Below are 14,393 nucleotides of genomic sequence, written 5' to 3'. Positions count from 1 at the left end.
GTCCGCTCATTACGACACCCGCAAGTCCCCGCTCGTTCTGATCCAATCGGTCGTGTTTCGGGCATCTGCTCGTAACAAGATCGTACTATCTAGATTCCCTAGAAACTATTATTATTACCGCTAGTAGAGGGTAGGTATAGGAGGTCTAGTGGATTTTGAAGTTTAAGGCGGGAGTAGCCGAGCCCCTAAGAACCCGGGGGAAATAAGCCTAGTAGCGAGCCTATTAAGGAGTCTATTAAGGAGTCCTATTAAGAAACACATTATTAAGGAGTCTAGTAGCGAGCCTAGTAGCGAGCCTATTTAAGAGCCTAGTAGTAAGCCTATTGAAGAACCTATTAAGGGGCCTATTACTAAGCCTAGTAGCGAGCCTATTAGATAGCCTATTACTAAGCCTAGTAGCAAGCCCGTATATAGCCTACTATATTCAAAACTATAGCTATAGCAAGCGAGTATTTCTAGTACAACTACGAGTATTAGGTTATAGTATATAAGGAGTATAGATATACGGTATAGCTAGATTTTGTACGTAGCTATTTAAAGGGCAAGTAGTATCGGTTATTAAATTAAGAGGTAAGCCGTATTAAAGAGGAAGTCTAGGTATAGCTAGGAGTTATTATAGTAAGAAGCGAATTTGCTATTCTAGTATCCGTAGCCGAGCCTATAGTAGAGGTCCCGTTATATACCAATAGAATTAAGTATATTAAGTCGCCTAGCTAGTATATATATATATACCGGGACTACGAGTCTATCCGTAAGCATTAGCGTATCTAGTATTAGTAGTTAATATATAGCAATCGAGGTGGATCCGGATAGTATAAGAGGGCGGCAATATAGGGTCGGTACGAGTCGGTAGCCTAATAGGTCTATTGCTAGTAGTTTTTCCCTAAGGGTCCCTATTCGTAGTATTTTAAGGTCCGTTAGCTAGAAGTAGCCGCTACCGAGTAGGCCTAACCGTATACTAGATAAGGAGCAATTAAGCGGTTATAGTAGCGGGCGGTAGAATACGCCTAGAAAAATTATACTCCAAAAATGCGACGCATTTCAACTTTTCTCCGCGAAATTTAGCGTTAGGGTCGTGAACCCTACTACGCGTTTCAACGCGCACTTCAAAACAACTTCCTGTAGAGAACGACGCGCTGAAACAGCACTCTCTTGTCCTCACCAACATCTGAAGGATCGCGAGTATGATAACGTGTTGAATATGGCTAGCATTAAAGGATTGTATTGCGCAGACCCGCCTGGACTCTTGGTCTGCAAACTTCATGGCATAGGCATTCATCCAGATGAAGAAGCCATCAAAAGACATCTGCGAGGAAAGGACCATTTCTGCAAAGGTAAAGCGCTAAAAGAGGCCGTCGGTACTTTAAGCCAGTTGTGTTTGAAATCGCGACAAGAACTGCTCGATCAACATCCTCCCATCCTTGCACAGCCTATCCGTGCGATTCCTCATCTGAAGGTTCAAGCTGGATGGTGCTATAGCTTCTATGAGGGAAGGGAGTTGACGACGAGCCGAGTCCTGAGAGATCGCCACGCTACAAGGGTGCATAAAGTGAAGGCGAGTGCTCACAGTAGTAAACGACCTTTCTGGCGGGCGTGTGAGCTACAAACCTTCTTCTCGATGACTACAGATATGCGATACTTCCGAGTCCTCACGCCAACCGTAGAGGATCCGAGCGAGACGCCGCCAGTTCCATGCAGCCCAGCGAACCAAGTAGGAAGTGTAGACGAGGAGGAGACTCGGCGGAACGCCAGTCGATTTCTTGACCGTCTACAAGCATAGCGACAGGAACACGAGCTAATCGCCGCAAGTGCAGCCAACAAGAACCCGGACCCGACCGCGGAAGCATCTGGGGAGGAGTTGTGGATAAAGAAGCTAGGAATCAGCCGATACATTGCAGGCCTCCACAAGGACGAAATGGTGGTTTCGTATAGGGTTCCAGAGGCGGAAGACGACGTCGCCCTCTCAGATCTTCGGCAGATAAGCAGCCAGATGTTGCAGGAGACATAGCGTTGGTGTCAGCACGGCGCTTCGCAGCGTATAACAGATCCACAAGCAGCTCGAATCAGTAGCTTCTGGCACGCGGCCGACCCTGAAAGTAAGAACAACGCTTTCCGAAGGACTGTGTAGCCAGATACTCTAGACACTTATTTCCATCATTAGATGCAATTGCTCACTTTTGTCTGGAACGGATGGCGGGGAAGGCTATTCCCCCAGAGTCTAGCCGCGCTTCGTGCACAACGAGAGCTCAATGCTGAAACTAGCGGCGCGTTCGTTATGCTTGAGTCTGCCGACTCGGGAGGAGTCACACGGCGTGGTGACATCGAGGAAGTAAGCGACGATGGTGTCAGCTAGAGCGTAGACGAGTCGAGTGAGTCAGAAGCAGAGAGCCATCATGCGCAGGATGTGGTATCAGAAAATCCCTATATCTACTACTCCAAGCGTCTGCGGGGGTATATTGAAAGGTTCGCGCACCTCTCCGCGACTTGCAGTCGGAGTAGTAGTGGAAGGGAGGAGCGAAAGTACGAATTACTGAAATCGTCCGTGGCCGCCATTACTATAGCCCTTATCCAGTAGCATCTCGCCGGCTCGCCCTTCGATTCGCCGATGCTAGCTTACGCTACGATGCTCGCAGTGGACACCAAGGCCTATGTATAGGAAGAGCCGGGTTCTTCCAACCACTACCTCTCGGCGCTCATCTACTACGGTCAGCTCTAGGTCTTCCGCTTGTGTTGCGACACTATCGATGCTAGAGAACGGCGAGAAAGTGACTCCGAGGAAGATGACGACGGCCTTGACGAAGAGCTTGACCGGCAAATGCGGTTATACTTCTCCAACACCGTGAGCAAGCCACTGTCGTATCTGCTTCTGTGGCGCCGGAGACTGTTCGGCATTGCACTAGTGACGATGGTCAACCGACCAGCGACATGGGACCTAGCACGGGAGACTGTCACATATCAAGGCATTTACGTTAGTATGGAAGACATTCGGCGCTTGTTGCAATACACTCTGAAGAGCGCACGAGATTCGCTCTTCGAGCGTCTCATGTTCGGCATCGATTACTTACCGAGACTTAAGCCAGCACACCTCTAGGAGAACGACCATGAAAGGCGTATGGGCTGGTGGTTCGGTAAGCATGCGGAAAACAAGTCTCTACTAAATGGAAGTGAGGACGTGCTCGTGGAATACGTAGCAAGCACGCCAGAGCTACGAAGGCTTTATTTAGAAGAGAAGATAGATGCCACTGGCGCGCCAAGACTTTTCTGGCGCCAGAGTGGTATGCGATACTATCGTCAATGTGTGCAGGAGTTCCTGCGAGATATGACTACACTCATTCATTTCGGCGCTAGCCCCCCTATACGGGCTCCGGAGTTTCTCAGCCCAATGTAGCGGAACACAGAGCGCTCTCGCCACATCTAGCTCCGCTACGGCAAGGTGCTCATCCACCTAGTGGAGCACAAAATGATGGCTAGCATAGGGAAGAATGTGAATAACGTCCGATTCCTCCCAGACGATGTGGGCGAGTTGCTAGTCAACTACCTCGTGTATCCCATTACGGTACTGCAGTCTATGGCTTGGCAAGATGATATCACGCTGTCCGTCTCTCCGTACCTCTAGGTGAACGCCGACGGCTCAAACTGGCCGGCCAAGCGATTTGCTGGGATCCTCAAGGCGGCTTGCAGAAGGGCCCGGGTACCGGAGGTCGGCACAGGAGTCTGGCGTCAAATAAGTTCTGCTATCATCAACACGTATTTTGAGCAATCGGACAGGGCGTGCTTCGCCGTCGCCTAGGATGCTAAGCTGGTGAGCGACGACATCGATAAAGAGGGCGTAGACTATCTTGCAGCGACGCTGGTCTCCATGTCGAACCACTCGCTACGTACACATCGCCAGGCTTACGCGAACATCAGTCCGTTCGCAAACGTCTAGGATGGCAAACTCGTGAAGAGCCATCGGGCCTCGAAGGCTTGGGCAGACTTTTTTGGATTGTCCGGTGCCGAGAATGGTCGCATGAATATCCATAAATCGTGCGTCCCCCGCAAGAGAAGTTTGTCGGGTACAGCAGGAGAGTATGAGATAGCAAGGAAGATTCTAAATATTAGCCAAGAACGAAACAAGCGTCACTAGACTAGCGCAGCGCTGTTAGAACAGGCTCGCAGGCTATACGCCAATCCCTACTTGCAGTGGAGATGCCCCGAGCAGGAGCAGGCGATGCGACTTGTCGCTAACCAAACGCCGGAGGTTCTTTTAGTGCTAGCTACTAGATCTGGAAAAAGCCTTCCCTTCATACTAGGGAGCTATCTACCCGGAGCGAAAACAACGGTCGTGGTCGTTCCGCTTGTGTTGCTCCGGCTTGACCTACTGCGAAGGTGCGCCGCCTTCGGCCTAGACCCAACTGTATGGAGGAACGGTCTAGACGTTGCTACAGGTATAGATGGCTCACCAACTCTCCTCTTCGTCAGCGTCGAGGTGGCGGCCAAGCATCCTTTTCGTCAGTACGCACGTCGGCTATACGACACCGGGAACCTCGATCGATTCATGATCGATGAGTGTCATTTAGTGCAGACGTCAGCTCACTACCGTAGGAACATGACACAGCTGAGTGAGTTGAGGCAATACCGAGTGCCCTTCATCTATATGACGGCGACGTTGCCACTCCGATTGGAGAAAGGTCTGTTCCAACGACACCATATCGGGGTAGCGAGCGTCGTACGGGGTTACACGAAGAGACCAAACATTCGATACGGAGTGGAATACCTCCAGGCCCCAAAAGGCGAGAGTTTCCTGTCTTTTGCATGCCGGCAGATTGTGTCCAAGTGGGAAGCAGGCCGTCGATCGCATTGGCACGGTGCTCGGGTGATAGTCTTTGTCCGATCGTATGCGAACGCGGAGGAAGCAGCAGAATATATGGGATGTTCATACTATCATCGAGACATTGGCACCACGGACGAGAAAGAGGCACGGCTCAAGGATTGGATTAGTGGAGAGAGTGGCTCCCCGTTCCTAACGTGCACTACTACCGCAGGAGTAGGCGTGGACTATCCGCACGTGCGTTGGGTAGTACACATCGAGGATCCGTATGGACTGATCGATTTTACGCAAGAATCCGGACGTGCCGGTAGAGACGGTGAGACTGCCGGTTCGAGTGTGTATATGAAACGCGATCCACGGCTGTTAGCGCCACCTACTCCTCTTGATCACCCGGACCCCATCGATCACCAGGGCATCAACGAGTATCTTCGTAGCATCGACTGCCGACGCCTCGTGCTTGCGCGGGAACTAGACGAGAGCAGATACTGGAAGGTGTGTGGCCCAGCGGATACTCAGTGTGACATCTGCGAAAGCAGAGGAAGAAGAGGCGACCTCGCTAGGGAGCTGACAGATGACAGCAACGAATATGGTAGTCCGGTTGGCTCGGACGTTAACATTGACGAGGAACATAGCGAGGATGGCGGACTAATCCGACTTCGGCGTCAGCAGATGTACGAACAACATGAAATGGACCAGTACCTCCACCACTTGGAACAGGTGAAAGGAGGATGCATGATTTGCAGGATTCTCGCACGCCAGATACAGTGGACCCACCCTTTGACCAGGTGCTCTCGACCACACAAGTGGAGGTATATCCTGTGCAAGCAAGCTATACTGCATGGGAATGCGAGTCGACAGTGGATCAAGAGCTACACCGCGTGCTTTCGATGTGCACAGCCGCAGAGTATCTGTGGGGGATGGTGCGCGAAGGAACGAGCACAGAAAGAATGTGAATATCGAGACTTGATTATGCCTGCGGTATGGGCACTATGGGAGGAGGATGGAGAGGAGAGAGCCTGGTTGGTGTCGAAGCTGGAGGTCCAAGTCAGAAGTGCGGAAGAAGCACTTATGGCCGCGGCCCGTGTGACCCATTTTGGTGGTGTCGAATGTGTGCTAGGGGTCAAGGTGCTAGTAGAGCTTCTCCGGACATGGAGTGGATAAAGCTTCTCTCCCTATAACCAGTTGGCTAGGTGTGCTCAAGTTGTTCATACTTCATCCTGTATGCTGGCGGTAAGATTAGCGAGTCCGAGGCTCTACAATGGATAGATACCGCCCAGTACGCTATATCGGCAGTCTTAATCTATATCAACACTAGTGGCAGAAGGAAAGCTCGATATTACTACAGTACACCAAGTTTTCTAACGTATCCTATAGTAGGTACATCCAATATACAATAGCCATTCTAGGCTATTGTCTCTAGTCTTGGCACTAACCCTAAGACACTACTATCGTAAAGAGGAAGACCGCTGCAAATAGCAATAGATACATCAAGAAATGCGTCGATAGACCTATATTCCAAGCCGGGAAGTCCTTAAGTCTTACCAATTTTTTATAACAAATACAAGGGCATACGCTACGGAAGTTAGGAATATCTAGGGTAATAGCGAATTTTGAAGCTATCCGCATAGACCTTCTTAGCTTACTCGACCTCTCCTTGGGTTATATTACTTAGCCCGGGATCCACAACTAGATGGTGTCCTCTTGCTACGCTATACCTCGCGGACAGGTCGAAAGAGAGGAGAAGCAATGTCTCGAACGCTACGCGGCACGAGTCGGTAACGATCTCGACGACCTACTAAAAATCTCTTCGGCCGAACGATAGGCGAAGCTACGCCCATTTCTTATAGCGCCTAGCTAGTTATAGATACTCGAAGAAACTGTCGATAACGGCTATCTCTACGGCACTAGATTCCTATATAGCGGCGACTATTTGGAATACGCTCGGCTACTTGTCTAGGACTATTAGTAGGTATACTACTCGGAGAATACATTCAAGGTCGGGTATCTTATATACCTAGCGGAGCTTCTATAGTAGAAGGCTAACGGAGCGCGCGTAGTTGAGCGGTAGCTTAAACGCGTTCATATTACGATCAACACGTTTGAGGTAAAGGAGGAGAGATCCGGTTAGGTTAGTAAGAGTCTCGAAAAACTCCTTGCGTACTCGAGCCTAGAGGAGGTATCGATCGTGGTTACGAGCGAGGATCCGCGCGATACTAGTCTTGTTAAGCGAATTGCTAAGGAAGAGGTCCGCCTAGTAGCAACTCGTTTGAAAGACATTGTCAAGGACGAGTGTATCTACGTGCTTTACGCTTACCAATAGCTCGGGCATAGTTACGTACTTGCTAGCTAGACGCTTCCTAGACCCTAGGGAAGGTTAGAGCGTACTAATAAGCTCTTCCGAGTCATCTACGACCGAGACACGGTAGACAAGCGTAGACGTAGTATACCAAACGACTTAGAGGAGAGTAGAGGGGACGATAGTTCTCTCGAGGAGAACGAGTAGTTAGGGTAGATTGTAAGCGTCGCCACTTGTTCGAAGATTAAAGGATAGGCGAAATTTCGTTACTTTAGTCTATAGTGAGTAGATTATCAAACCAGTAGACTTGTCGTAAGTTATAGTAACTATATTGATTATAGTAGCCGTATAAGGGACGGCGCTAACAACGAGGTTGAAGATAGCCAAAAGCTTCATTAACCCGTTATGCTATAGCTAAATCGAGTCCGCGTTAGCGCATATAAGCTAGTCGTATAGTAGCGCTTTCGAAATAGTTATAGACTAGACCTACTCCACACGTCTCTCTTAGCGTATTAACATGGATCTTGACTATGACTAGACTAGTCGGAACTCTACTATACCTAGGATTAAATCTTAATACCGACTCTTGCTCGAAGGATATGTAGATGCCCTTTAGAGTCGCTCGATAATGGGGTTAGCTACGGGATCGGCCGCATAAACGCCAAGCCCATTGAAATACCGTTCCATTCAAGGTCTCAAAGTAGCTAAGGTAGGATGATATACCTATGCCGGTACACAAGTACATTAGAGATTACCCGAAGCTTAGTGCACTAAATCTCTTATCTATACTTGCCCTTAGAGGATACGCGGCGCGTATATATATTTGCGTGTCGTTTCTAGTAACTACGCCTACGCTATTTTACTAGGTGCAACCTTAAACGGAGTAGATAAGTGGATGTATATCGATAATTATTCCAAAAGCACCCTAATAATATTAAACTCTAATTACCTATACTATAACTAAATTGACTCAATTCCTTTAACTAGCTAATTACTATTATTAGTATCTCTTTAGAGTACGCTATACCAATTCTAACTTACGCTTATTAGCGGCATAATCGCGACGCGGTCGATTGCGCGTCGCGCTAGAAGATATATAAAGTAAAACTAAAACTACGCTATACCTACTAAATACGCCTAGGTAAACGGATAGCGATCTAGCTATAGATATCTTTAAGTATCTCTTCTAATACTAGGTTCTTATATGTTAATTCTACGTAGCTACTATCTTTTTCTATAGGCTATTACTAACGTCCATTTCTCTAAAGTAAGCTACTTTATATAACAAACTATACATTTAATATTAACTTATAAAAGTCTACTCTTTAAATGTAATAATTTAAATTTAACGTTATATTGTTCTCTAACTATTTCTCTACTAATATAGTTGTCTATATTTAAGATCTAGTATATAGTAGTAGCGCTATCGATTATTATATTAGCGTTGCTAATTAACGCTTAGATTTTGTACCCCTACTTAACGACTATAAGAGGATAGTTTCTAAGATCTAATATGCTAGAGAAAGAGCTAGAATGCTAAAGAACAGGTTACACGTGTTCTTGAAACACCGTACGACAACGGCCGAATTGCCTATGAGTTTGGAGGATGGAGGAGGAGGTCTTCCGCTGCAGCGAGCTTTCAACTTAAAGTAAGCGTGTCAGCAGCTTGCCCAGCTGAGTATAGCTAACAGCCACGCAAAGTCTGCATATCTTTGCATAAAGTCAAGTTCGCGGCCGATGCGGCCGCAGATTCTGGAAGTGTCCATGAAACTCAAGCAGCTGTTTCAGAAAGAAGCACCTCGTTAAGGAGAGTTGTCGCTTCCTCCGACGTATTCAAAACTGTGACCACATCGAGTAAAAATTCATGGGCGCGCAATTGAGACTTCGGTGGATCGCTTTGTCTTTTCACACTAAAGTCTTTCCACGCCCTTGCAGAGTACAATGATGCCGCTGTCTCAGACCACTGCGTGAGACGATGTAAATCAATGCATGGGAAAGTCCGTGATGATTGGTTGTCTTGTGCTGCCTGCATGCATACATGTGAGTCGACGACGTGACTCACCGCTACTTGAAAACGCTAGTAGCAACAACCCTCAAACTTTCTGACGGTTGTCTCAAAGTTCTGTGCTTTAAGAGCACCGAGGTCAAAGAGCAGCAAAATCCATATCAATCAAGACATCGTAAGAAGAATGGCGGCAAGGACATACGAAACAAAAGACGTGCTCCTACAGTGGGTAATCGCTTACACACAAATCGGGTACCAGTCCGACTAATGATACTAGCTTGCTGAAGAGCGGCGCATACACTGACCTTACTATCCAATGTGGTAATCTCGAGTTCCTCGTGCACAAGAGCATCGTCTACATGCAGTCTGGGTACTTCAACACCGCTTGTAAGGAAGGGAGATGGAAGGTATGCCCGGACTTGGACCGAGTAATTGTGAGTGCGAGCTAACCAGTACTAAAGGAAGGATCTACCGATGTGATTACCTTGAAAGCTGCATCCGACGTGATAGAGGGAGATGATCCTTCCATTGTCGATCTGATGATCACCTTCCTGTACGAAAACGATTACCAACCCAGACTTGACCAGATTGCACTGTCTATAGACGAGCATCACCAGGACGAAGGACCAGGGATTGCCATCGAAGTGCCCGACTCTGAGAGCACGAGCAATGAGGTGCAGGGCCCCATCGACCACGGCAACCCGATGGAGGTAGGGAAGGGGAAGAAGGCGAAGGGGAAGAAGAACAAATATGCATCCCTGCGGGCACAAGATTTGTCAGAGGACATAAATGCTCCAGCGGCACGACCTACAAATGCGGAAAGCTTCCTGCCAGTACATGCTAAGGTCTTTGCTCTTGGTTCCAAATACGACATTCCTCATCTGCAAAGCAGATCCATTGCCAAGTTCAAAGCAACTGCTTGTCTGTGGTCGAAGGATGAGCTTACTGAAGCAATCTCGATCGCGTTCAACACCGCGCCTGACAACAACGGTCTTCGCGTTGCTATCTAAGCAATAATAACCGAAAACAGCGCACAACTGACGGACGACTTAGCCTTTCAAGAAGCTGTCAACAGCATTGATGGTCTGGCATTCGAGCTATTTAGGATGCAAGTGGGGCACAGCAGAGGCCAGCGGACCTGCAACAATTGTAATGCAACATACGAGAGCAGATGCGCAGTGTATGGCTGTTCTCCAAATTCTTTCGGCCATGACAGGCATACGTGCGACAAGAGGGGCCGCTGCATGAATTGTGACCAGGATTGGAGCAAAGAGACTCTTTAGGCTTGAGAGACGGTCTACGCGATCACATGTCCTTTTTGCTGACCTAATGCAATTGGTGGAGTGTTGTCATTCGCGGAGGACGATGTCAGGATATGCCAACTCCGACGATGAACTTGCCGAAGACATCGTCGCGAGGCTCAAGGGACTGACGTTCGGACGTCTCGACTCAGATGACGACTCCGGCGGCTAGAGGGACGATGAAGATGAATCTCGCGATCTCACCGCATGTGACTCCGAGTGTGGGTACTGTGGCAAGTGCCTGTACTAGGCCTCGGCATGTGCTGTGTAGATGGGAATGCACATCGAACAGGACTTAGGGGACTGGAGGTGGCGTTGAGAGTGCGCAGTAGATCGTACGTTAGTCCGTATCTGAGTCCTCTGCTATGATCAACGTGTTCCGGCGTTGCGGGCGTTTCGGACTCTCCGAATACTCCAGCCTGGCTGGGACAGTCGTCTCGCCGAACAAGTGCAAGTCAATGGCGTCGAGCTTTACCGCGTTTAGACGGATATCGTGTAGGACGGAATGGACTGCTGAGGTCACAGCAGCCCGACACCGGTCGCAAAATCGGGTCGCCACGTACCGTAAGTTAGCTGCTGTTCGAGACACTTGTCGGACGTACGCCAGATGGCCATGTGCGAAGGTCCTATAGAATGTGGGCGAAGAGCGCTAAAACCTCGACGTCTCCTCCTGAAATCCAGCCGCTGCCACGACGAATGTGCATACCCCGAAGTACTAAGTGGCGCTGCGGAACCTGGGGCGTCCTATTTCCACCATTTGTCAGAATGGAGAGTCGTCATATGCAAGGAATGGCCGCACGCGATATGGCCAAACGAAGTGCGAGGGCATTTACAGGGCAAACAGCATCGAAAAGCCCAAAATGCCGCCCAAAACATTGCAGAAGAAGTACAGCAATGGCCAGGAAACGTCCAATACCCATCCGAGTTCGAGATCCCATCGTATATCGAGAGATCCATCCCCGAGTTGCCATTGTATCCGGGTGGATTCCAGTGCCAATTACAGCTCGACCGTTGTTTGTATATGTGCCGGGAGCGCGCGTCCGTCCGAGACGATTGGAAAAGGCAACATCGATGGTCCGTAGGCAAGAGAGAAGGCGGATCCGGACAGCAGAAACAGGCCGTTGTTGAGCAGCAACTCCAGAAAGGAGCCAAGCGAGTACAATGCCAGCGATTTTTCCCCAGCCAATACGGATCGAAGTATTTCGAAGTACGGCGGCCGGAGACGGCCAGCTACCAGTGCACGGAGCCGCATGACGGGATTCATGCACTGCTTAGCCTCGTCGATGACGGAGAAGCAGTATATGCAAACCCTGGTTTTCGAAAGCCGGTTGTGGAGCTCATATTCGAAGTTTCAGAACTGCTTAGACGGCCTCTAGGCTGGGATGACTATCGCGATAGTGGTTTCCTCCAGCTTCTCATACGCTATTTCGATCCAGGATTCTGCGAAGTATAAGCTTTGGCATTTCACGAACACCCGTTTTTGATAGCAATAAACTTGGAGAGGCAATACGTAGAGGGAATGCAACGACCACTCGGGTTCTCCTTCATGAATGTGCGCAATGAAGTGCCAGCAAGAGATATACAGGCAGAGTACTCGCGAAAGCAGGACGGAACGGGCATGGGAAGATCATTACGCTAGTATGGTATGCAGGAGCGGACGTCAATGCTCAAGGACAAAAGGCATCATGTCAAAGCCTGGACAAGGTGATGTGGATGTTGCTGGTATCGGCGCGAACGTGGACGCTCAAGGAGGACACGATGGTAATGCGTTCTAGGCGGCATTAGGGTAAGACTGCGACGGGATGGTATAGTGCTGCGAGATGCTGGGACGAACGTCGATACCCAAGAGACACCATGATGACAGGCTGCATACCGCACTAGATGCAGGCCACGACGAGGTGGTGCAGGGTGCTGATGGTTACCGGGCCTAGTGTCGTAGGAGAATATGGTAACACGCTGCAGATGGCGATAGCAGCACAAGGCGAAAAGAAGATGGTGATAGTCAAGAGCACATCTTAGAACTACAACACGTTATAGTCGACAGGAGAGGGTGCTGTTATTTCTACCTGTAGCGGGCGGGAGGTCGCGGGCGAGGATTCGGCGAGGATCGGTGGAGGTCGAGGGCAGGAATCATCCCGATCCGCGAACGCTGCCTCTCATGAGATGTACCAGAGAGTATCAAAATTCTGGAGCCGTGGCATTGGCAAGCTACGGGTGTGAAGTCTTCGAACTGGTTGAATGAAAGCTTGATCTTACGCTCTGATTTGTTGCACGCTGTAGTGTCCGCATTAGCATGTTAAGCAAGCCGAGACAGTAGAAAATGTGCTGCCGAATCGTGATTGTTCGCTTGCGCTCTTTCGTGTGCCAGGTGTCCTCGGGTATCTCGAATATGGAGGTCGGCACCTCTTTCAACCAGTATCTGAAGCACATCCATATCCCCTGAGGCAGCCGCATCATGTAGAGGAGTGCCTAGCCCAAACACCTGACGGTGCAAGTAGGAATCAGCCTTGTCGTGATACATCACCGCATTCACAGGTGCGCCCATCTCCAGAAGATATCGTACAACAGCTAGGCGGTCTCCCAACTCGCGCCAAATAGCGTAATGAAGAAGTTGGCCGTGCTTGACGCTTCCTCCACTGGCAAAGAGCATCTGGACAATGGCCAAGGGCGCATACTGAACAGCTGCAGACAGAGGCGTTTTGTCCAAGCCACACGGGACGTTCGGATCTACTCCTTGATCGAGAAACCAAGCAGTCAAGTCTCCGTCTTCCACAGCATATCTGTACAAATAGGTCAGCTATGTCGTATGCGCTCGAACCTATCGTTACTCTTACGCGAGGGCGGGTGGATCTGACCATCCCAGTCTTTCATTGACGGGCCATACTGTAGGAGAAGCTAGATGATTGGTTTGGCTCTCAACTCCGTAGCAATCCTGACATGGTTGGAGGAGATCTGGACGCCTTCAGACAATAGATACTGCACAGTATCTTCATGTCGAGATTCTACGGCCAGGCGAAGGGCACTGCCAGGCTGGCGTATGACGGCGGGCCTTGCATTGGATTGGCGCAGTCTTGAATATGTCTGAACCACCACAGACAGGTTCTTGTCTTGACAGGCTTTTTCAAGCTCGCCGAGAAGCTGGGTGTGTTCAACGGGAATTTCTTTGTAATCGAAAGAATCCGGTACATAGTCGACAGTAACAAAGTTGAACCCAGTCAACAGATCCATTTCACAAATCCTTGTCGCAAAGTAGAGCGTCTCGAAAGTCGAAATGCGACACAACGCATTATACTACCATACGTTCTGCTAGCGGACTTTGCGTCTGTCGTAGGTGCAAAGATTGGCACGTATACATGCCTCTTTTTCGCGATCTGCTATAGGCGCCTCATGCTCCGTTAATGTTGTCTAAGAGACAGAATCGCGAATGTGAGGTTCTAGGTATAATGGCTATGTAAGGTTGGCACGTGCTTGTGGATGGAAGGGCTAGGCCCTCGCCGGAGACTATGCCAAGAAAATGAGACACAGCCCGTACCTGCACCTTCCCTCCACTCTCCCTTCCTTCTTGCCACCATGCAGTCGGGCTAGTATGACTTCGGCAAGCATGTTGCCAACCGCTGCATCCATCATATCTGACACGATGCGCATGTACATTGGTACTCTGCGCAATCATGGCAGGGATAGAGCAGCAAGACGCGCGAAACCGCTTGCCAGCTGAACTTCGCTCGCAACTGCTTGCATTCGATCCCAAACTGAGTACTATTCAACACTTCGCTGAACTCTATCATGCTATTGAAGCGCTACCAGAGCGTGACCTTCCCACCCGCCTCTACTTCGATTCTATGCATCTCGAGGTGATCGACTTTCTGGTGGAGAAACAGGCACGGTTAGCGTGCTCGGCCTCCGAGGGTCCGTGGCTACGTTGAAGCGCAGGACGGGATAGAAGGAGGCGAGGATAGGGTTTAGGGTTAGGGTTAGGGCTGT

General features: G+C 49.4%; 1 protein-coding gene across 1 annotated transcript; it reads left to right on the top strand.

Annotated features, from left to right (window-relative positions):
- Positions 1-9,470: 9,470 nt before the first annotated feature.
- On the top strand, positions 9,471-10,121 carry LTR77_011258 (uncharacterized protein; the record flags this gene model as incomplete). The annotated part of the gene is made up of 2 exons (XM_064808465.1): positions 9,471-9,518; positions 9,573-10,121. 2 exons carry the CDS (start codon positions 9,471-9,473, stop codon positions 10,119-10,121), a joined length of 597 nt encoding a protein of 198 aa, XP_064653349.1.
- Between the last annotated feature and the right edge of the window lie 4,272 nt (positions 10,122-14,393).

Source organism: Saxophila tyrrhenica (genome assembly GCF_035928015.1).
Source record: "Saxophila tyrrhenica strain CCFEE 5935 chromosome Unknown scaffold_41, whole genome shotgun sequence".
NCBI lineage: Eukaryota > Fungi > Ascomycota > Dothideomycetes > Mycosphaerellales > Extremaceae > Saxophila > Saxophila tyrrhenica.
Note: the sequence above shows the minus strand (reverse complement) of the source record. Positions and strands in the feature narration are given on the sequence as shown.